We start from the raw sequence: 23,152 nt of genomic DNA on the forward strand, positions 1-23,152 counted from the left end.
AAACACAAAAGATGCTGCAAAGACAGTCCATATGAACATTGAAGAGTGACGAGTTATAATTCCACATAACAACATGGTGTCTGTTCGGTCACATAAACAAAAAATTATATTTCCCGCCGGTAAGAAACCGAAATCAATATCTAAAGGAGAAGAAGAGGGCTTATCGGTGTTGTTTTCGAAGCGTCACGATACCTACAAGATACGACACCCGCAAGTAATTAAGTGTTCAAATACATTAAACGTGCACACTCGAGCCGACAAAACCTGCGAAAACAGGAAAACAGGGTTCACGAATAATTTCATGACATGATGACACAACGTCGGCGAGAAGATCGTATTAGGCTGAGGGTGCAGGATCGCGGATTACGTAAAGGAAGCAACTGCGCATTTGCGAAGTCGACAGCAGCTAAATACGGAAGGCCGTGCTCGAGATACATCCGACCTGCAGCGTAAACAAGATCAATCCCGACGTCCTCCTAACGAGCGCACAAAACATAAAAAATGTGAGACGTTTAGAACAAGAGAGAAGAAGAAAAAAAGTCGATCGTATCGTACCTTGGCTCTGGCGCCTGCAATGCTCGTCCAAGGAATAATTTTTAGTCCGAAGTTCCAGCAGCTGCGTCTAAACGAGTGCATTTTTAAGGGGAAAAGAGGTCATGTCCACTATTTAACAACGTTTGCAACAATCAACACATACACACGCACGATTAGCGCCAAAGTGTAAATGAACAACATTCGTCAATCCACGCATTCCAAAGCAACCTAATGCGTTGCAAAGAGCGACGTTAGTAATATCCAGCACTGACCCGAACGCTAAGTTTATTTTGCGCTATACTCGGACGCGTTTCTCGATAAAATGAAATGGGATGTTAACCGCGTGAAATAAATAATTCGCTTCACCTGCAGACGTTGGAAATCGTCCTCCGAGAGCGTAGCCGCCATGTTCACATCTCTGGTGAATAGAGGGCGCTACGGTCGAGCGCACACTGCGCTGTCGGCGCAGTGCGCAGTTCCGGAAATTCTGAAGTAAACAAAACACAACGAAACGAACGAAACCAAACAAAGCGCTCATGCGATCCACGTGACTTCCTGTGCAGTGCATGCTGTCTATGATATAACTTTTGTGGTTGCTAGCGGCCCTTTGCTACTCTTTGTGCGAATGCATCAGAGTGAGACGATGTCAGAAAATGGAACTTACGTGGTTATACGGTGAATAAGAAGTGTGGACGGTTGTCAAGACGCGAGGGCGTGCCCGGAGCGCCTTCTTCACCAGCTATGCCTTCTGAAAAGAAGTCGTCGAGGTCCTCGCCCAGCGAACCTAAAGCAGGTGCGGTTCCTCAAAACGACACCGATGTCTACGTGCGAACCCCGGGTAACCCGATCCTCCAGCGGTTGTTCTCCGACAGTTCGGAGGCAGTCGCCGAGGACAGCAGCATCTGCGGAGTGCAAGGTGAAGACGTTCCGTCTCAAACGGAGAGCGCTGACAGTCGCTGTCCGCCTCCTGATGTTCGCGATCGCATGCGGAGAAAGTTGCGCTTCTTTTTCATGGACCCGATCGAAAAATACCGAGCCAAGGGTCGGATACCTTGGAAACTGTGCCTGCAGGTCACCAAGATCGTGCTCGTGACGGTTCAACTCGTGCTCTTTGGCACAGACAGCTACTCGTACCAGCAGCAACACAGAGACACCACGATCGCGCTACATCGCATCCTCCTTATGGGATGGGACAGTGTGCGCGAGATTGCGGCGTACCCGCCGGCCGCTGGCCCTTACGCCGCGTACACCAAATTCGAGTTCTATAGGCACGTGGACAACGTAGTTCGACAGTACTCAAATATCACCACGACGGCCATCGGAACGTTCGGTTACGATTCTCCCAACGGGTCGCTGTCGCCTCTCGTCTTCTGCAAGACGTACTACCGCAAGGGCTACGTTTGGCCCTTCAACAACACGCTCCTCTTCGACAACTACCCCATCAGGCGGTGCTTGCCGATTCACGGACCGCCTGCGGGGGACCCGCAGTGGCGGACGTTTCGGACTGACGCTTACCTTAGCGCGCACAACTTCACTGTCATCTTCGAACGCCTCATACGGGTCGAGCTAAAGTTCACGCTCAAAACGGTGTACTTAAAGGGATTGAACAGGTTCGACAGGCCCGATTGCTACAAATACAATGTCACCATTCACTACGACAACACCGCCCACGACGGACAGCTCCTCATCTCGCTAAACATGAGGTCTCGAAAACTCGAGTGCCACACTAACGTTCTCTACACCCAGACGAGCCAGTGGGCGTACGGATTCCGCCAGGGTGTCAACATCGTCGTCATCCTCAATTGTGCACTATCCTTCTTTCTCTGTGTCAGGTCGCTTCTTCGTGGCCAGACCTTGCGGAAGAGGGCCGTGGCCTTTTTCGCGAGGTACGACCAGAAGTATCTCTCCTGGTCGGACCAGATGGCCTTCGTCGACTGCTGGTACGTTATGATTACCATCAACGATGTCCTCATCATTGTGGGTTCCTGCTTAAAGATTCAGCTGGAACAAAGCATAATTGACGGTGAGCAGTACGACCTCTGTTCCACTCTGCTGGGCACTGGGAACCTGCTGGTATGGGCCGGCGTGCTGCGCTACCTGGGATTCTTCAAGAAATACAACATTCTGATATTGACAATGCGGAAGGCTCTGCCCAACATCTTGCGCTTCCTGTCATGCGCTCTGCTACTCTACTGTGGCTTCTGTTTCTGCGGCTGGGTGGTCCTGGGACCGCATCACATCAAGTTTCGCTCGTTCAGCATGACCTCGGAGTGTCTCTTTGCACTTATGAACGGCGACGACATGTTTGCCACATTTGCCATCATGTCCGTACACAGCGGTATCATCTGGTGGTTCAGCAGGATCTATCTATACCTGTTCCTCATCCTTTTCATCTACTGCGTTATCAGCTTGTTCCTGTCCGTCATCATGGACTCTTACGAAACCATTCGGGAGATTCACGAGAAGGGGATTGAACCGAGCGATCTGCAAGTCTTCATCTCCGAGTGCGGTGATGACGCGTCGAGCACAGCTTATCGGCAAGACGATGCACGAAAGAAAAGGTGGAATGGTTTATCGGACTGCTTTGCATTCCTGAGGCGTAGAAGTGGTTACACTGAGATATAAGCCACTTTAGGTCCTAGGTGCTTGGTCTATGTGGAATTGCTCGTTTCCTTGTTTTCCCGATTATTAGGAAAGTTAAGGATGCAAGGTTTTGGATTGAGATCTGTCTTGCATTGTTTGACTGCTATTCAGGCATGAGAAAGGCACAACAGCAGCTTGCTGTTATTTCTCATGAAAAATATATTTTAAGAAAGCAAGGTGCCGAATTCTGCCAAATACTGCTGTTTGTGTCGTTCTCTAGTCCTCGACATCTTGAACAAAAAAAGAACAGCAGTAGCTACACTTTACGTCCTAGACAAAGGTGTTAACTGGAAGCAATGTAAATAGAACAATGAATACATTGGTGCCCTTGTTAGAAGCAGCTGCTGTGTTTGTTAGGCACATCATGTAAGCCACAGAATCGACATGTCCTCGAAACGTTTATAGTAGGTTTTTTTTTCACCACAAAAATAAACTATGCATTACCGAACTTTCAGTGTTTTCCCAAATGTAGCACTGGCAGTCCATACCTTTATAGTTTCAGACCTTGCCGTTATGTCTTTCAAAAATTGCAAATTATTGACATTTTGAATAAGAAAATGGTGGCCGTCGAATCCGACAAATGTGCAGAGATGAATCATGTTGACTATCAGGAACGGACCCCATTTTTTCTTTAAAAGTTTTGTAAAATCGCTTATTAAGATAAAGGTTAGTTTTCGAACCTTGTCCGGAACGCTTGCACTATATTTGGGCTAAGGCTGGGTGTGTGGCGATGCAGTTTGCTTTTGTAGTGAAAAGCAACAATGTTTTGTCGTGGAGACTGTTTTATTTTTGCCCGCTAGTGTGATCAATAGGGCAGCCTTGATCACTTCTTACATCAGAGCTGTTAAGGGCTAGGTTCCCCAGGGTTGTGTCCGTGTATGTCGACACAAACATACCTGGACAGCTACCGCCATCTATAAGCGACGGTGGCAAGCACACAACCAGTATGGTTTCCGCCGTCGCTTGTAGATGGCGGCAACTTTTCCAGCTATAATAGAAGAATGGATAGTTGGGCGCGTTGGTGGGAATTCATCATAGCAAACAGCACGAAAAACGGACTACGACGAAGAAGAAGCACACAGTGTATCGAGTACAGCTCCGCTGGTTTTCCTAGCGTTGGGTCTTCCTTCACGGGAGTGAAAAGGCTGATAGATTTTTATTTAAGTGTTCCAAAGTATTCCATTTTTGGACAGTAATTTGAAAATATTTTATTTGTTTCAATTGTGAAAGAAAAAGTCTACTATGTTTATTAAATTGAATCTTTGTGGTAAGATTTTGTAATTCTCTTCGGCAGCACCGCATCCAATGTAATTGACATGCATAATGAATGCTTAATGTTTTTGTTATTTTTTCTTAGTCATGTACTTGTTAATGTAACACTTGACAATAAACTGTTAAGAAAAATATCACTCGAGAAACTTTTCGAAGAGGAAAATAATAGGTAATATACACCGCGGGGAACGTATGAAATAGCGTAGTTTGCATTTAAAGAAAAAAGCTGGGTGCCCCTTTGCCAAATGTACGTTCCTTTGTACGAAACGGTCGCCTCTCTAAACATGCAGTGTCTGCATTTGAAATGTTTATAGACTAAAGTCACTAAAAGAATAAAAATACCCAGTTTCTTATCGGTACAGGCGGGGCGATAGGGTCTCGGCTGTTGTCAAGTCCATAGGCGTAGGGCATCGGGGCTCGTGCCCCCCCCCCCCCCCCCCCCCCCCCCCGGGCCATGATTCTTACTGAGACGCTGTTTACGTGCCATTTAACGAGTTTCTAGTAGTGGCATGTAAACAAAATAATGCCCACGTTGCCTTTATTGACAAAATAGATGAAAAATGGAATCTCAGCGTGCTTCCGGGGGGGAGGAGGGGGGGCGCGGGGCGGGGCGGGCGGGCCGTGAAAATGGAAAGTCTACGCCGCTGGTCAAGTCGTATCTGAACCACGTGTTCCCTATAATCTGAAACGCGATAAGCCGCCGATACCACCCTCGCCGCGATTCCGCCCTTCCGCCTTTGTTCTCTCTTTCCTAACCCCGCCGCCGTTCCGGTGACGCTAACATCAGCAGGCTCAAACATGGAGGGAGCAACAGCGACGGGCTCTCTCAACAACGACGACGGCGATTCACGCGTCGTGTACCAGCATTTCGAAGACCTTGCCGACTCGTCAACGCGTTCGGAATCTCTGACGCAGCGTCTGCGCCAACACCTGCATGGAAACAGTTGTGGATCCTCCGTCAACGTCAATTTCTCCGCCAGCAGTGGCGATGGCGACGATAGCGGTGCAGGCGGGCGGATTACCGCTGCCGATGAGCTGCGCGATGAACTACGACGGGAACCGGGCGCTCTGGCGGACTACATGCGGTTCAAGCTCCGGTTCCACTTCATGAACCCGATAGAAAAGTGGAAAACGCGCGGAAGGTTCCCGCTAAAGCTTACACTGCAGATTATCAAGCTCATCGTAGTGACCATTCAGGTAATCGTGTTCGGGATGGACAGTGGCTCGTTCCAGACTCGGCACCGTAACACTTACATGGCTTTGGAACACATCCTGCTCAAGGACTGGGATACTTCGAGGGACGTGCTCGTCTATCCACCTCCGGCGGGACCCTACGCGGTGCACACCAAGCAAGGTTTCTATGAACACGCGAACCACGTGATTGCGCAGTACAGCACCATTACGACGGCGCCCATCGGGACATTTGGATACAGTTCTCCGAACGGCGAGATGGTGCCGATCCGTTTCTGCGAGACTAGTTACAGGCACGGCACCGTATGGCCGTTCAACTCGACGCTGGACTTCAATGGTGTCGTGGTAACGACTTGCACTCTTATCAATACCACGTGGCCTGCTAATGACGAGGCCTGGGCTACTTTCTCCATCGAACGTTTCCTGCAAAACGAACTCAAGTTTGACACTTTAATCGTTGCCGAGCTTATGTTCTCGTTGAAGGTATTCTACAGAACGAAGATGGACCAGATGCAATTGCTTCACTGTAACGAGCATGACATAACCATTGCTTACAAAAACGCGAAGCATGACGGCCAGTTGGACATCAGCATGATGCTAGACCCTAGCCATGTAAGCTGTCATAAGAATTTACAAGAGTTGCCTGCGAAGCCTACGACCTACTACGGTAGGCAGGCACTGAACATACTCACGATCGTGATGTGCTCCCTGTCTACCGTCCTTTGCTTGAGGTCTTTGTACAGAGCCCAAAAGCTTCGATGCAAGACAGCCCGTTTTTTCGAAAAGCACTTGGGAAAGAAACTCTCTTGGACGGATGAACTCCAGTTCGTGGACTTCTGGTTCATCATGATAATCCTTGCCGACGGTATCCTACAAGCCGGATCCGCGGTGAAGATGCAGATCGAAGAACGCCTACTGCCAGGTTTTATGCACGACGCGTGTTCCTTGCTCTTGGGCTGCGGTACTCTCCTGGCCTGGTGCGGACTACTCAGGTACGTGGGCTATTTTCAGACTTACAACATACTCCTCCTGACCTTGAAGAAGTCCATCCCGAACGTGATACGCTTCTTGCTCTGCGCAATGCTTCTCTTCTGTGGCTACGTAATGTGCGGCTGGGTGGTCATCGGCCCGCACCACATCAAGTTCCGGACCCTTTCGACGGCGGCGGAGTGCCTCTTCTCCATCATGAACGGGGACGACATTTTTGCGACTTACGCGATGCTCTTTGAGAAGAACAGTCTCGTGTGGTACTTTGCGCAGGCGTACATGTACAGCTTCGTCGTCCTCTTCGTGTATCTGGTGGTGAGTTTGTTTGTAGCCATCTTTGTGGATGTCTACGAGACCATCCGCGACACGGAGGCGGAGAGTGCTCCGAGTACGATCCAGGCTTTCATTGCTGAAGTTGTGGACGATCCCGCAAGCGGGCTGTATCGGTTCGACGATGAACTCGAGAAGAGATTAGGCTCTCGCAACTTGTTGAAGATCTGAGATGTGTCTTAAAGTTTAAGTTTCGAGAAACAAACAAGCCGTATTGTCTCCCGTTCTGCATGTTTTTTTTTTGTTTTTTTTTACAATTTGTTAAATGTATTTTGGTTCGTTTTGCAAATCTCGCGAAGCTAGGTTTGTTCGCTGAAAGATAAAGTAATGGGCGGTCACAAGTGACGCGTAAAATCATTCATACATACAAAATATGCATTTCGGCTTGTTTTTTCGTGAATGTACGAGCCGGACTTTTCGTATGTGACGCAAATACAATCGACAAGATCCTTCCTAAACCCTTGCCAAATGCCACGTAAAGTCGTTAACGGCTGGTACCATCTGGGACACACCATCTCTATAATGATACCCTATGCCGCATAATAGGGCCCATTAAAGAAAGCGAGGATTGGAGCTGGTTTGGTCCGCGCCATATCCCATAAGCTATGCTGTGTGGCCTGGACAAACCAGCTGGAATCCCCACTGTTTTGTATGAATGAATTTGAATTATAATATTGTTATTTATTGTTATTTTTCTGCGAAGAAACGAGCTTCGCATGAAAAATAGGATAAGAAAAGGGCATGCATTATCTCATCACGCGAGATATATATATATATATATATATATATATCACTCAGTAGAAGCCGTTTGAGAGGCACTGGTGTGCCTTAAGAGCCTGAATCGAGCACGAAACACACAAAAGTTGCGTGTGAGGTGTGCGTCAGCGACGCGGGCACCATGGTAAAATGGTAGCAGTCGGAGTATTGCCCATAAAATCGTCAATAATCGATTCGGTATGCTAATGAAGTCTTATCGAGGGAGCTCAAGCTTTCAACAAACTCGTCAACGAAAATAATCTCCGAACAGCCGTCATCTTTGTCTGGCGGCGCGCTCATTCTCAGTGGTTACACGACTTCGTGGACGTACGTGCCGCCACGCGCGTGTGACCTTTTCCGCGGTCCAGAAATGAAACTGCACGCGCAACCACATCACACGTACCAAATTCTCTGTCCGGAAGGCACTGCGTAGCATTTCTACACGACAAACATACACACACACAAAAAAAAAGAAAAAACGGCAGACGGCATTTGGTGTTTTTCTTCGGGGACGTCCCTTATCTAGCCAAAGTTCCTAGATAGGCCTAGGAATCCCTAGAAATATACTCCACTTGCCGAGCAGAGTATTGAGATAGCGCTGCCAGGGCGGCCATATTGGCTCCCATCCGTGCTGCGGGAAGCGACCGTCGCTTCAGCAGAAGACCCGGAGGCGCAGATGGCATGGCTGTGGGGTGGCGCGCTGAGCAGAAAAGATATAGTGCAGCGACAAGCCGCGTGTGCACCGTCGTTCCGTCATTTGTCTCCTGTTTCTCTGTATGCCCTCGGTAGGACGTAATGACCGTTGAAAACGTCGTCCATTCTCAAGCTGATATATGGATGCGCGTTGTCTGGTCCTATCTCTTCGGTGGTCCAGACTTGCTAAGCGTCGACTGTTCTTCAGGCGGGTCCTCCTGTATAAGTACCTACACGGTGGAGGAGGTCAAGGCGTGATCCCTCGCGAGTCAAGCAGCGCTTTGCCCGCACCATCAGTGCCTCTGCCTCTCTTTGTTCAAATGCCTGGCCTATGGAATCCCTTGCCAGAGGCTGCTCGCCAGGCCCCTTGCGTGGACAAATTCAAAGATCTGGTGCGGAATGGCCAGTAGCCTAATCTCCTCATTGCAGTGTAAACATCTCATTCATGTAAATATATATAGTATACATATATATTTCCTCTTTTTTATTTCATTTTACCTGTTAACGCATAGCTGAGGAGGTAATCAGCATATCCTGCGCGGGCTTCAGCCTTTTGATTACCTTAGGCTGGTCGGCCTTACGGAAGTTTGAGCCAATAAAAACACTTTAGGTGCCTGGATGTGGCGGTCGCGTATCACACCGAGAACGCCACGCGCAACACGATTGTCCTCCGTGTCGTCTGCTTCCCAGACTTTGGAAACATGCTTTAAAACATCGCTCTCGTTATAAAACAATGCTGTACCCAGTGACTACACATAATGTTCAATTGTCAAGGAACCTTCCAGTTGATTCGATTTGAGTGTAGGATGTATATTTCGCAAACGCAAAGCGAGAAACACGCTCTGCCCGAAACCCGGCGCCTGCAATGTCGTTTTCCCGCGTGAAGGTTATATCCAGCTCGGCGCACGTCATCGCTCCTCAGTCAATACGGAGTTGGCGGCGAAAGTGAAAAGAACGCGATGCTCTGCAGGCAGAGCCACTGTAGGAATCCCGATGCCGATTGCACACGATCGGAGCAAAAGATGCACACCTCATATATTTATTTCCCACCCCGAAAGGGGCTTTTCGGGGTTCTGTGGATAAGAGCCTAAGGGCGTTCCACTAACACACATCAGATGGCAGGCGAAAAAAGTAATTCTAGAGCTAATTTGTGACTTCCTCGGGCGATAGTAATCACATACAATTCGGATACACCAGCAGCGTAGCCAGAATGGAAGAGGTTCGGGTGCTTAAGGGTCATATGCCTGATGCTATACTTCATTCATGTCGCGGGGGACCATCTCAGTGCATGAACAGAACCTTTGTGCAACGGGAGTTCCACGCGAAGCACTTCCAGCTCAAAATTTCGAGCCCTCTCTGAATGAGCCACCCGTATATCGCGGTGTCACGCCACCTTACTGACAGCGTTTCTCGTTAATGTAAGTGTCTTTGGCTATGTGCACTCAGTCAACCACTCAAGCATCTCTATCTGTAACCATTTACTGTAATTTTCAATCATTTTTCTTTTCTCAATCTTCTTAATACCGCATAAGCGTGACCGTCTTAATTTTTCGCATAAAATATAATTTCTCGAGGTTTATAATGATACATCTTCTGATAAAAAGCATTTGTACAGGCGATACTAATTCGGTGCAGGCTCTGGTACAACCTCCGCTAAAGCGGTTGTAAGGAGGCATGCTATATCTTCCACACATTTGCACCTTTTTTACACTCTTTCGATGGATGGATGGCCTCTGGTAAAACAAAAGAGGCGTATTACGCAAGAGAGGGGTGCTGAAAGTGGAGAGTTTTAGTGAGTCGTTGGAACAAACCGTTCTGAAAACGTACATGGTTTAGCTGAACCGTTTCATTAATCCGTATACATCCGTGTATACACTCCATCCTTCAGAAGAGTGCCTGAAAGGTATTCTAGTCTTACATTATTTCAACGAAATGGTCTCTTCATTGTCTTTGCTTCTATATACCTTAAAATAGCCATTCACAGGTGTTCATCTTGTGTCGTTCATCAGTCTTCACAAAACAATGTGCGAAGAGACTAAAGCGATAGCCCTAGCACGGTCGCGTAATGCGGGTGGAATGGTGTTGTCACGTACCCGAGGACGGAGGCGCGACGTGGTTAATTCTCATAGACGTCGTGATTGACGTCGTGGATGCCACTGACGACCGCAACGTGTGCTCAGTGATGCGTCAAGTAGGTGAACGCGATGGAAGTTTCTAAAACCATCCAACATTACGCGTAGCAACTGGATACTGCCAGAGTGAGATTTCGTGTAACGCGAGTAATGTTTGAAAACGAGTGTTTGATGCAGACGACACGGAAGACTCTCCCTTCGTCGCACTGGCGAAATGCCGGGGCTACCCTCTCTTCTCTCTCCGCGCATGCGCGGTTGACGGGAAAACCCGACTTGCGTCTCCTCGCGCCAAGAGGGGAGAGAAGAAGGGCTTTTCCATAGCGACGACAACAGCCCACGACAAAACACTATTGCTCTCGTCACGACCTTCTTCTTGTCGTATCTTTTTTCTTTTGAGCACAGCTAAACAGCTCTACCCGGTGTCACATCGAGCAAAAGGGAAGCTTTGCGCATTATCGGTGCGCTTCAGGAAGTAGTTCTTACAAGATGTGGTAGTCGGAAAAAGAAAATATGTGGCGTTTTTGGGGAACGCTTTCAGTAACCACTTCAGTGACTACAACACGCGTAAGAGCTTGTCTCGCTGACGCAGATGAAAAGCAGGCTGGTTATTATTTTTTTTAACAATTATTATATTTTTCTTTTTTGTTTTGAGTTATATAACTTTGTGACTTTCCAGTTTTAACCGAAAAATACCTAAAAACATTCGTCAGTGTCCAAAATACAAAATTGGTTTGAACCTAAAGGACACTGGTAAACAGCCGTCGGTGCCAAGATTATAAAATCTGTTCGAACCGAAAAACACCGATTTCTGTTGTTTGGGAGCGGGTTGTAGGGGAGGGGAACTGTCGAAGGATGGAAACACTATACATGCGTTCGGCTAGACCGGTCATCATCACAAACAAACGTTTTGCTCCAGCTAAACATTTTGTTTTTGTCGAAACGCTTTGCTCTTAGACTGTTAGTTTTATTTTATTTTTGTGTTTGTTTCACCCATAATTTCCGTTTATAGCGTCCGTCCGACACAGATCAGAAAAATACACGAATATCTAAAAAATCAATAAACACCGGAAAACACATCTGCCGACTTTCCTTATAAACAAACACCGCGGAAAGTCTACGGCTTCATAACTTAAAGCAGCGCGCACTAGCGCTCGAGTTGGAAGTGCTGAAAACTTGTTTTTCTACCTCACGATATCATTGAAGTAGTAACTCGGATCGAAAAGTACGCCAATGTCATGCTTGTCCCTCTCGTGGCTGGCGGTTTCCACCGATTTCAGGTTACTGTTTTTCTAGGATGTGCTGACCCCCAATAGTTCACACAACTTGAACGAATGAGATTGACGAAATATATTATATATGTCGGGCATAATTTAGAGATAATTCGCAGTGAATAGCTTGCAAGCAGGAAACGGCTTACCTATAACGTTTGGAGACCGTCGGTCACTAATCTATCGAATGCCTTTGAATGACATTAGTTTGGACCTCGTTTGTCTTATCGCCCCCCCCCCCCCCCCCCCCCCCTCCTAAACCTCCTCATTTCGTTCCCGGCAAGTCGATAATCGCGAGCGCACAATTGTATCACCGAGAAAACTTGACAAGTTTCTGGGCGAGCACATGTCAAAGACCTGGGCGTCCGTGCACCTTGAGCGTGCGCACTCGTCAGTCCTCACTGGTTGTCTCAAGTATATATCTTCTACTGCAGTCATCTGACTGATTAAAGAATTCCGTCGGATTTATTGTTTCGCAGAGGTCAGGCGCCCTACTTGGAATAGCGACTAATTTAATTAATATGCAGCCGAATCAGAAAAAGAGAGAGAGAGAGAGAAAACTTTATTCAAACCGCCCATGTCCGGACAGTGGTTGCTAGAGAGTGAGGCCTTCCGGGATGCCCTGGCGGGTCAGGTCGGAGGTTGGTGGAGTGTTGTCGAAGTCAAGGGGTCCCGCAGATGGGAGATGGGCTGCGCTAGGCGAGGCCAGAGTCGGTTTCTCCGACACGTTCCCAAGCATGGGCATCGGATGGCGGTCTCGAATCTAGCGGAATTTGGTCACGCGATAGCCCTAAAGTCCTAAAATAACTTTCTAGCCCCCCCCCCCCCCTCCTCGCCCCCTTCCCCCCCCCCCCCCCCCCCCCAAAAAAAAAAAATGTAAATAAATAAATAAATAAAGTTCGAGGACATCGAAGCACTTCTTATGAGCCGTGAATGCGAAAGCACGTACGCCGGCTGCGACGTATTGCTTCCGCCTCGCGTTGTCGAAGGGCGTCGTCCTCTTGCCGCCTGAGACGCTTTGAATCGCGATCCGCTTGCGCCTCACGCTTTCGAAAGGCTTTGTTCTGTCTCCTAGCGCGTTGCGCCGCTGCTCGTTTGGACCGCCGTGTATTCGGAGACTTGACAACGATGGTAGATTTCGCTGCCCTCCTCGCTCGTTGTGCTGCGTTATTCCGCTCTCTTAGGTCGCCTGCGGTGTCCTTGCGTGGACGGGCAGGTCTCGATACTGCCGAGGTTGCGGCCGCCGACGATGTGGATGCTGGAGGCGCCGCCATGTTCGTCGGCGTCGAGAGGAGCAGATGCGACGAGCGCGCGCCACCGTGTTCCTTTTACCGGCGCGCTGCCGACGCGGAGCCCAGCGTCATGGGCTGGCGTTCCTTGAAACTATGACGCGCGCCAGCCAATTAGAGCCTCGTTCCTTGAAGCTATGACGCGCGCCAGCCAATGGGAGCCTATCAATCAAATCGCTGCCACAGACTACAGGCTCCGCTTCATTGGGACAGGGGAATTTAAGTGCCGTTTGCCGAAGGCTTCAAAAGCTGATAACGCCGGTTCACTCCACGGGACAGTAGGGATACTTCAACGAAATTTGTAATATACCCGTCGTGTTCAGAAATAGGTTGAATATGATCCATTATATCCGTAAATGACAATCGCACGTTTGTATTTTGAGCCTGGTGGCTGTATTTTTTGTACCTTTTCATCCTCCTCCGCACGGGCGCTGCCATCTTGGAATCACGTGACGCGGCAGCCATTGGGTTGCTTCAAGTTGCTGCTCCGCTCTCCCCTCTGCGCCTTGGCGGATATGCGTTGTATTGGTTGTAATCGTGTTTTTCGTCGCGTTTCGCCGCGCTTTCTTGCCTGACTTCGGAAAATGTAGCCTGATACATCTACTCGACGACTAAGACATCACGAGGGTTCAAAGGTTCTTATGACAACTGAGGTTTGTTTACTAATAGTGGTGGAACATTCTCAGCAAGAAGCGCGCATATTTATATCGTGTATTTAGGATCGGAAGGCGTCAAGAATAGTCAGCGCAAGGAGACTACCTGTACTTCCTGAAAGTATCGTTCTTTGTATTTATAATATATCTAAATCTGTTTCTTTTGATTATCTGAGGAAACTCGCGGAGGAGATAGACAACGAACGTTTAACCTGTATTTTATCTGAGGCTAGAAGTACTGCTACGTCAACATCAGGTGATTTCTTTGTTTATAACAGCACACCTACATATGTGTATGAGGTTCTCAATCTTTTTTTGCGACGTAGTCGTTCGGTTGGTCGGTTTACTTATGAAGTTTAAGAAAATGTATATTGTGCTCGCTCCCATTTCGACAGTCATTTAAATGATTTATTGATTATATTTAGATAACCAGTTGGGGCTTTCCGCGTAAAAAACTGCCACGACAACCGTAGAGAGTTTTTGAATAGCGTGCACAAAGAAATAACGTCGTTTCTATTTGCTAATCCAAAACGCGGTTTGGGTTTGGAATATGCGCAATAATGACGACGCTTTTTTTTTTTTTTTTTGCGTACGCTGTTTTAATTTTTGTTAGTATCTAAAATCCGCAATATTCAACGAGAAAAAAGAGAAGAAAAAAAAAAGAAACAACGTCTGAATAACAATTACTTGAGTCCAGGATTGTGGATGGCGAATAGAGCTTTACTTTTGGTGGCTGGCGACGCCGAAATTTACAAAGCGAGTCTGTTCAAACAAAGAAATATTTGTTCACACAGGTCTGTGAAGTGATGCCTAGCGCTAGAATTCAGCCAAACTTTCCGAGGTATTTCTCCTCCTGCAGCCTTTATTTTATCTGGACAATTTTACGGAAGACAAATGTCGAATATAGTTTGACGGGCCTGTCACTTATATCATATCTTGAGTAAGCAAATGTTCATATAAAAATAATTTATTCCGAAGGATCAATATCGCGAAATGCTGCTTGTGAGTACTTTTAGCAGGGTTGATAATATAAAAAAATTTCCTACTCGGCCTGTCAAAAACATGCTCAAGTACTGAATTAAAAAAAAAAAAAAGAGACCGAGACGACACTACTTGTTTATATCAATTATCTGTGTCAACACACGATACGTTTTTAGTTTGCGAAGTTCACTAAAGGTTGGGTGCCCACAAAAACCAAACAGTGAGTAGTAAACTCGCGAGTTCATCTGTTCTGGCTGATTCGGCAGATTGCTAATCAACCTGTCGATATGCTTCTTTATATTCACGTGTTAGTCTCTTCATTAGTTTGTTTTTCTGGAAACTGGTGGTCATGGGGCACGGCCGTGGACGATGATAATCTGCCCTATAGACCGGCACGCTGTTTACAAACAAGCCCTCATTTGCCCACACCAGGTGTGGGCACTGCGCGTGCGCAGAAACCGAATTCACGTGAAGTGAATCGTCTGCTCATGCGCAGTGCCGTCGAAAGCGCCACCGCAGCTGCGTGACGTCAGGGCCGCGCGTTGGTCTATACGTCAGTCAGGCGTTTCGCAACCGACCATAATCAGATATATCAAGAGTTGGTAAAAAAAAAGCCCGTGATTTAGGCTCAAATACATCTCGTCTTCCTCAAAGTGGCTCAATACCACTGTTTCATTGGTTGTGTGCTACAAGGAAAATAGTCGTACCACAAAATTACGCAAAAAGAACGTAAAACAGCAACATAGCCGCGTTCACGTTGAAAACGAAACCAACCAAATTGAAGCAACCTAATGGCGCCGAGTGCATCAGCGCCCTCTATCCGCCGGTGAGGCAACTACTAAAATGAAAAGGCCCACTGGCAAGCGCTCGGAGAACAGCCAGCGTAGAGCACACGAGATCCAACGCAATCGTGACGTAGTTCGTCTCAGGACGAGCGAAGCTACGGCGAGGCTGACGTTGAGAGGATGGCCTAGTCGTTCCAGCCACCGAAGCGGCTGCTTTTGTACGAATTTCGAGTGACGGATTAATCTTTTATAATCTTGTCAAGGGGCATGTAGCGACTTCTGGGACCCACAAGGGATTCTTGGGAAGAGGGGAGTTCCTCCTTCCCCTCTTCTCTCGTCGTGACCGAACGCGAGACAGTTACCGTCACTACCTCTCAAGGTTCCTAGACGGGCATTACAAACGAGGCGTTAGCGACATCCACCAGGTGCTCTTTGCTAATCGTTTAATTCGTTTTAAAATTCCTTTTCGTGACTTTTTTTAACAAGATATTGGTGTGTTCGATGTGATACTGCTCTTTTGAACACATATAGAACAAAAAATAAGCGCCGAAATTTCGTTGTAGTATCCCTTTAATGCTTTGGTAATAAAAAAAAAAAAAAAGACATTGCGGCGAGGAGGTGATGACCTCAAAAAGACACCGTTAATGACCAATTTAAACTTTTTTTTTTTCTTGACCTATTACACGAAACGACCACGGAAGCGCTCTGCAAAATCTACCATTAGGGAGTTTTCGTAGATCGTTTTCGCCGTCCCGCAACGCCCTCCGCAACCCGCTACGATACTCGGAACTGTACAGCCAAGGCCGTGGGCACGCAGGCGTAGTAGCGGCTTCTTCATTGCGGAGGGCTTAGCAGAGGGGGAAACGCGGTCTACGAAAACTCTCTATTTTCCGAATAGCACGGGCGGCTGATATCAAGAACGGTGATTTCTAAAAATGGTTCGTGCTGTTACCGCAACCACTTGCGCAAGGAAAACAATCTCGCGTGCAAGCTGCTTTCCCTTCGTGAGCGAACAAGTAAACAAAAATCCATGAATAGAGAAAAAGTTTCTGTATTTTCTTTATCTGCTCAATCATGAATCAACTCGACCAATCCAAAGTTTTAATACCCTGTAATGAATAGTGACATGACTTTCTGGCGTCTTTGACGGGCAATCACCACGATCAAGTAAGACTGACGGATTGGACAGGACACTAGAGCTAGCCAGTCTAGGGAACCGCTACTATCCCCAACATAAACAAGTACGCTAGAAAAAGGCCGTCCGTATCATCACAAACGTTCCACGAGGCGCTCACACTGAACCTTCTTTTCCTACGACATACTACAACTGGAAATAAACTTAACCCTACAATGAATGGTGTATATGATACGCACTCCTGGTAAAAAGCGCCTTCCAAGAAATCAGAGCAGAAAGGCAACGCGAATGCATGCTGTATCGCTTCCGATACATGTTTTGTGCATGTCCTCTGAGATCCCGAACCATACTCGAAGCGCGCTTCGGGATCTCGGAGGCCATGTTTTGTGCCGTTTGTCTCAAAAATACTCCCCCAGATGGAGCGATTTGGCTTGCCGGCGTTCAGATGCGCGGCTTGCTGACTGACATCGACAACAATCGCGGGGAAAGCCCAACTTCCAGGCAGTGCTCCTAACTTCTAAACTGTTCATCCTTCATGCTTGAAATTTGCGAGACATTTGCTGTTGCGCTGTGATCTAAGAAAGGCACAAACTGTTTTCGCCGCATCCGCAACCCATGAGCCACCAATGCATCGTGTATAAGATATAGTACATAAAGTATATCTTCGTATTTTAGTTGAAATATTTAAAAAACTTTTTTAATCATTTTTAGAATCATGTTTTACAGTAGCGAGCACTCCTAAACAATTTCATACAACAAAAACAAACAGTCATGCATTGTAAGGTTAACATGGTCCAAATAACTTATACATGTCATTTAACTGCAAACGCTAACAGCTACAACTTACGGCATGAATACCCGTGGAGCTGTTTTTCAAAGTCAAACGTAGAACATATGACTCCAAGAGAGATAATGAGGGTATGTTGTTTGTTGAACAACTGCTTGTCGTTCTTTCTGATGTTTATCTTTTTGCGATATATATTAGTTATTTTTTCGCTACTGTTTTCTTGTTGCAGCTCTAACTTTACCACCAAGACGGGAGACGGTTAGCTTTCTGTCTGCCTCCCGGCATCTGTACCTGTATAGCAAATAAAATGAATTGATCGATTTTTTCGGACAGACCCAGGATTCTAAATCTCGGCTGGTGTTAAAAATGTCTGGGAGGGTTTCAGGGTGTCTACCATAGGTTTGTGTACTTTGCGTACGAAATTCTTGGAGGTGTCCAACACCGCATGGAGGTTAGTCTGACACCCCTCCAATCACTGGCTTCGGGGTGCGCGGTTTGCGATTGTCTTTTCGTCATTGCGTGCACTTTAATCTCGTTCAGTATTTCTAATCAGTTGGAATTTGAACTTAATTAGAAAAAAAAAAAGTTGGGGGAGCAAAGGAAGTAAAAATTTCTGCTTTATTATTTCTCGCGAACTTATTCGTTTTAGGTGCCGTAGCACTCGTCTTCCGCGGTTTGCCGTGGAAGACTTTAATGAAATGATTGGTTCGAGGATTTTGGAGCACCTTTCGGAGCAGGCAAAAACACCTTTGGAACACAAACACACTCTTCACTCTCATTCATTCCACTGGGAATACTATGGGAAGGTTCATGTGTTGGTCTGTCCATTGTCCAGCTAAGAGACAGTGCTTTAACGAGTGGTTGCACTTGTGTGCAACCTTTCATTAAAATACATTGCAAATCATATTAAAATTATGCAATAACATTGAAACAAAAAAAAATAATTATGCACATATCAATGACATCAAGGCTGGGCAGAAATAATCTGAAAAGTATTTGGAGATACACACACTGGAATATGTGGCAACGACGACTAAAACATTGATAATCAAATACATTTCTAAAAATGTATCACTATACGTATCAGGAATACATTTTGAAAATTTTGATTATTTGCAAATACAAATACAGGAATACAACTTGAAATACATGCTTCTAAAAAAGAAACCACTATTTTAGGTGTTTTCACTCTCCGTAGAACTATTTGGATGCACATGGTACTGTATACAAAGGACAAGAAAGAAGCACAATCTACAACGCTCAATAAACATATAATCGAAAATCGTTTTCTTTTTAACCAACAAATCGCATCGGGTTGTTTATTTTTTTATCTGTCCAGCTCAGTTCCTGCTCACTTGCTGTACCAAGTGGAAGTAAAAGTTTCAAGTCAGCGCCGTGTTTGTTTATTAATTCCACTTGTCTTCCGTCTTTTGCACTTTGTTTTGATTAAAGATATAGTTCCAATCAAAAACTTGCTGGGCGTCACCGATAATCACTAAATAAGTGAATCTTTGAACAATTTGGCGCGTGTAATGTTGTGGTAGTTACCACTGGTGCGACAGGCGCAAGGGTCGGTCGTGGGCTACTGGTGCGAAAACGCGCCCACGCGATCTTTACGTCTCTAAAGTCTGATCATCAGTGTTTTCGCACAGCCAGCTTTGCGCTCATTGCACGAGTGGTAAATTTAGTTCACCACCGCGCTGCCCACGCACCCCAAATCTTTATACAATTTACTTATTTCGTGGATTTCGATGACGCTCAGCAAGGTTCACTGTTGAGCCACGTGTTAATTTTCACTAAGTTAATTAACAAACTACTCACGACATCAGTGTAAATTTCACTTTTTTTTTTTTAACAAATGTGTAAAGTGTAAAATAAACCTATAGGGCGGTTTTGCGTGACGTACTTCCGATTAGAAATTTCTCCGGATGACATGTTGACGAACTTTCGCCCCATGTCGTTCTATGCGCGGAGGCAGTGGGCAGTGTTTTTCTAGATTTATGGTAAATCGCTAGGAAATTGTGTTGCATACGTGAGACGTTTGAGCATCACGAACGTTAAGCGATACTCAGAGTTTCCAGACGTTCACGAACCTTGTGTACCCTTTACTGCTAATCGGGCTGATAAACCAATCAAAGTCGAGCCTAGCGGCCACGCTTTTATCTGGGCTTTAGGAAATGCCGCGCATTTAGCCAACGAACGTTTCACGCCCCCCCCCCCCCCCCCCCTTTTTTTTTTTTTTTCCTCTTCTGTGTTTCAGTCGTTTTAAACACATTCTGTACTTGCTTTTGCGGTGTAAGTTCTAGGTTCCTTTCTATTCGTTTTTTTTTTTTTTTCTATGCGCTTTTCGTTCTGCAATATGGCATCTTCTGGATATTGTTATGGAATGTTATGAAAATAAATGTTATGGGAAAAAAGGATATTTTATGACATGCTGGAAAGACACTCGCTTAATAATTTAAATGGTCTCGGTTCAATTCCCGCCTGCCATAAACTATTTCTTACTGCGATTCCAATCAGTGTCGAACCTGGCGGCCACATTTTTATCCAGGCTTCAATAACAATGTAAAACAATATATAAGCTTTAAAAAAAAAGTGTGTTATTCCTGTGAAGCAATGCCATGTTTCAAATGAGGTTGCATGTCATCTACGCTATTGTGTTAACTAGTTCAGAACAAGGTGATCTGCTTTTTAATCAAAGCCCAGCCCATCTACCCCAATATTCCGAGATAACCGACCCCTATTTTCAACCAACTTGCCTTTTTTTTTTTTTTTTTTTTTAGCACGGACATTTTATTTTTGTTAATTGGCGACTGGGAAGGACAGATTACCCCCGAAAGATAACCGACCCCTATTTTCAACCAACTTTTTTTTTTTTTTTTTTTAGCACGGACATTTTATTTTTGTTAATTGCCGACTGGGAAGGACAGATTACCCCTCCCTGCGATCAAAAGTTTCGCAGGTCACAAAATCTCAAACAAGCTTTTTATTAACTTTTTTTTTTATTATTGCACATTGAAAGTTGGGTTTACTCCTTATTTACACCAGATTTGCTTTCGATTTGAGGTGGGCTATATCTCAGGTTATTACGGTAAATTAGTTCCCTCATTGGGGCATACACATAGAAAAGCTAATTTCCATCATATGTGTTATCGGCAAATTGGCTTGCTATCTTGACTACAAGCGTTGCGCGTGTACTGCGGCGTGCCAATTGGCCGATCACGTCATTCCATAGAAACAACATAACTTCCCCGTGTGACAGGAACGCGAGATGCTCTTTATTTGACCCAAAGCTCCAATGATTCAATAGAACTCTTTAAACCCTTTGGTGCCCAAAAGTTTACTTGAAATACTGAAGACCTAGAAATCATGTCGTGGTATTAGAGCACACAACAACAAAAATCTAATCTAAAAAAATTTAATTTTATTCATGTTCTTGAAGTGTTTGCTCGTGAGCAACATTGGGCCTTTGCAGCATTATTTTACGTCCAATGACTGAAAGCAGTTACGACCTGGGAGAAGGCACAGGTGCACTTTGAATTTCGCGCAGTAGAAACGCTTGAAACTGGATTTGCAATATTTCCGCGTTTTTCCCCTCCGAAGAGTTTCGAGGTCAGTGGTGCATGCCATCGTACCTCACATCCACATTCGGCTTTAGCTTGAAAGGACAAGTGACCCATTTTAAAGATGCAATTCGATTCTTCGCTGCTAAGCAAAGGTATCCTCGTCCTTGCGTCAGAGGGTGCTAAATTTATCGAGGCACACATGGCATGGAAAAAAGTAAGTCATTCTCGGGTTGCTGCTCCTGGGCAATACTGGGCAACAAACGGTTAGGTAACAAAACCACCATCAAGAGACCTCCTTGCACCAGATTATGCAGTCTTATTGAATCACTGACATTTACATGCTACTGATGTTTTGAAGTCCTATACATAGCTTCCACTGATGTCACTTGGTCAGACATAAAGGGGCAAAGCATGCACGAGAGGGTAGCTTCCACATCGTTGACAAGGCGCTTCTGGTCACCAGAAAGAGAGGCGGACTGACTTAACATGCAAGCCATGTATGCGAAAATGTCCTGCCTATGTCCACTAGGAACTCGGGTAGTGAAGTAACGATATCTGAGCAGGCATATAGTTAAACCATGGCCGCTCTACAAACAGGAATCCAGAGAAAAGCCTTCTGCAGTCTTTCTTTATTCTTCATTTATATATATGGCACCGTTTTACAAAACAACTGGGTACATAGCCATACCAGCACTTTAAAATGTCTCTGCACGGTATTTGCTTTGCACATGTAAAAAAAGGTAACAGGAGGTTGGATTTGTACAGGTCGTTTGGCTCAAAATGGTGCATGCTGTAGCATATTTTTAACTAGAGAAGCACAACAAACATTTATGTCAAGTGCAGTTTAATTATGGCAACATTTCAGAGAAAAAAAAAAAATCACCAGAGTAAGCTGTACCAAAAATAAGCTTTGCACAAGGTTGACAACCACCACAATGTCTCAACGTTGAAGGATTGACCGGGGTACAAGATAAATCTTTAATTAATGTAACTGTGCTGAAAAAAAAAAAAAAAAGTGGAATGTCTGCGTGTATAGGTATATATATATTTATATATTTTATTCGAGCAATGCAACCTGAAAATGTAGAGTTGAGAGGAAACAATTGTAACCACACAAAACAATGGTTGTTGAACAACCTAAGCTATAAAACAGTTTTGTAGAATTCCATTGAAGAAGTGATTAACTACTAGGTAGCAGCGTAAGCATGTGGCCTGCTGTACATCTTGTAGAAAACAAAACAGACTTCATGATTTGAACCCTCGGAACCCACAAAACAAAACTTGCCATAAGCACCCCTGGCCTGATCGGTTCGTGTAAGACTTATCCTGTAACGGGACGACGTCCTCGGGCGACCTCAACGGCAATTCGTGATCGAGGAATGTTCGCATTTTCCGAGGATTGGCTCCAGGAAAACTTGGCTCTTAGAATGGGTGCCTAGAAGAGTTTCTTCTCAAACCTGAAACCAGTTTGGAAACACAACTTGTGACATCCACACCGCGGCAATGGTAGGCGACTGTGGAACCAGTGCGACCTGCCCTTCTTCAAACGTAACGGTTTACTCCGACTAACTGCAAATCTTGACATGCAAACAGGGCTTTCGTATGTCTGTACTTCTTTATGCCAAACTGGTAATTTCTGTACATAAACAGTTCATTAATAAACAACAATCGCACCCTAGAAGAGTGGCCAAGAAAAAAGTAAGTGACCTGCATCTTAGCATAAAGAAACCTGTACGGTCCTCAGATTAACTTGAGGCAAAGTCAAACACCTTTATAACAAACGACTGTACTACAAGAACGCCCGTCTAACGAAGTAAAATAGTACCAGCCAATCTCGTATGTGTTCAATGTGTTTATCCGACTACTACAATGAACTCGTGTTTAACAAACATTTCTGTTTAACGAAGCAATTGTGCAACCCCACAAAGCGAAAGAGACTGGTATTACAAACTTTCTAGGCGAAAATAATATATTTTACATATCTTGTTACTCTCATGTGACACGCATAAAGAACAGAAATACTGCGGCAGCGGCGACGGTCAACACCGCCGCCTCCGCGCTTCTCCGCCGTTATCATGCCGCACACTCTCGGGTCCAAATACTTCCTCAGTGTGCAACCTTGTGTATCTATGGCGCTACGCGATAATGTA

At 45.7% G+C, this 23,152-nt stretch overlaps 4 protein-coding genes across 7 annotated transcripts in view; 2 read left to right on the top strand and 2 right to left on the bottom strand.

Moving 5' to 3' along the window:
* The window catches only part of LOC115320481 (GRIP1-associated protein 1), a 54,354-nt gene extending 42,349 nt beyond the window's left edge, over positions 1-12,005 (bottom strand). For 3 of the 4 annotated variants that reach the window (XM_040500687.2, XM_029980675.3, XM_029980676.3), the window contains exons 1-3: positions 1,199-1,291; positions 901-1,021; positions 556-622 (exon numbers count right to left, since the gene is read on the bottom strand). In XM_040500687.2, coding sequence (XP_040356621.2) covers positions 556-622; positions 901-942 — 109 coding nt within the window. In that variant the 5' untranslated portion in view covers positions 943-1,021; positions 1,199-1,291. Of the gene's footprint in view, positions 1-555; positions 623-900; positions 1,022-1,198; positions 1,292-1,367; positions 1,437-11,955 lie in introns of those variants that run through there. The other variant, XM_040209629.2, reaches the window with a different exon arrangement.
* On the top strand, positions 1,064-4,583 carry LOC8024602 (mucolipin-3). Its single transcript, XM_002406312.5, has one exon. It carries the CDS (start codon positions 1,276-1,278, stop codon positions 3,157-3,159), a length of 1,884 nt encoding a protein of 627 aa, XP_002406356.3. The 5' UTR covers positions 1,064-1,275; the 3' UTR covers positions 3,160-4,583.
* LOC8024601 (mucolipin-3) lies at positions 5,046-7,608 on the top strand. Its single transcript, XM_040209631.3, has one exon. The coding sequence runs from the start codon at positions 5,248-5,250 to the stop codon at positions 7,126-7,128; it is 1,881 nt and encodes a 626-aa protein (XP_040065565.2). The 5' UTR covers positions 5,046-5,247; the 3' UTR covers positions 7,129-7,608.
* A 9,605-nt stretch (positions 12,006-21,610) lies between the features above and the next one.
* LOC8024599 (inosine-5'-monophosphate dehydrogenase 1) overlaps positions 21,611-23,152 on the bottom strand; it is a 28,284-nt gene continuing 26,742 nt past the window's right edge. The window contains exon 16 of the mRNA XM_029980674.4: positions 21,611-22,459. Within this exon, the coding sequence (XP_029836534.1) occupies positions 22,438-22,459 (22 nt within the window). The 3' untranslated portion in view covers positions 21,611-22,437. The remainder of the gene's footprint in view (positions 22,460-23,152) is intronic.

This window comes from Ixodes scapularis, unplaced genomic scaffold, assembly GCF_016920785.2.
Source record: "Ixodes scapularis isolate PalLabHiFi unplaced genomic scaffold, ASM1692078v2 PGA_scaffold2__306_contigs__length_199485367, whole genome shotgun sequence".
In the NCBI taxonomy this organism is placed as follows: domain Eukaryota; kingdom Metazoa; phylum Arthropoda; class Arachnida; order Ixodida; family Ixodidae; genus Ixodes; species Ixodes scapularis.

What these genes read in the sequence shown, in the direction of transcription:
- LOC8024602 (XM_002406312.5), top strand. Translation starts at nt 1,276, where the DNA reads ATGCCTTCTGAAAAGAAGTCGTCGAGGTCCTCGCCCAGCGAACCTAAA.
- LOC8024601 (XM_040209631.3), top strand. Translation starts at nt 5,248, where the DNA reads ATGGAGGGAGCAACAGCGACGGGCTCTCTCAACAACGACGACGGCGAT.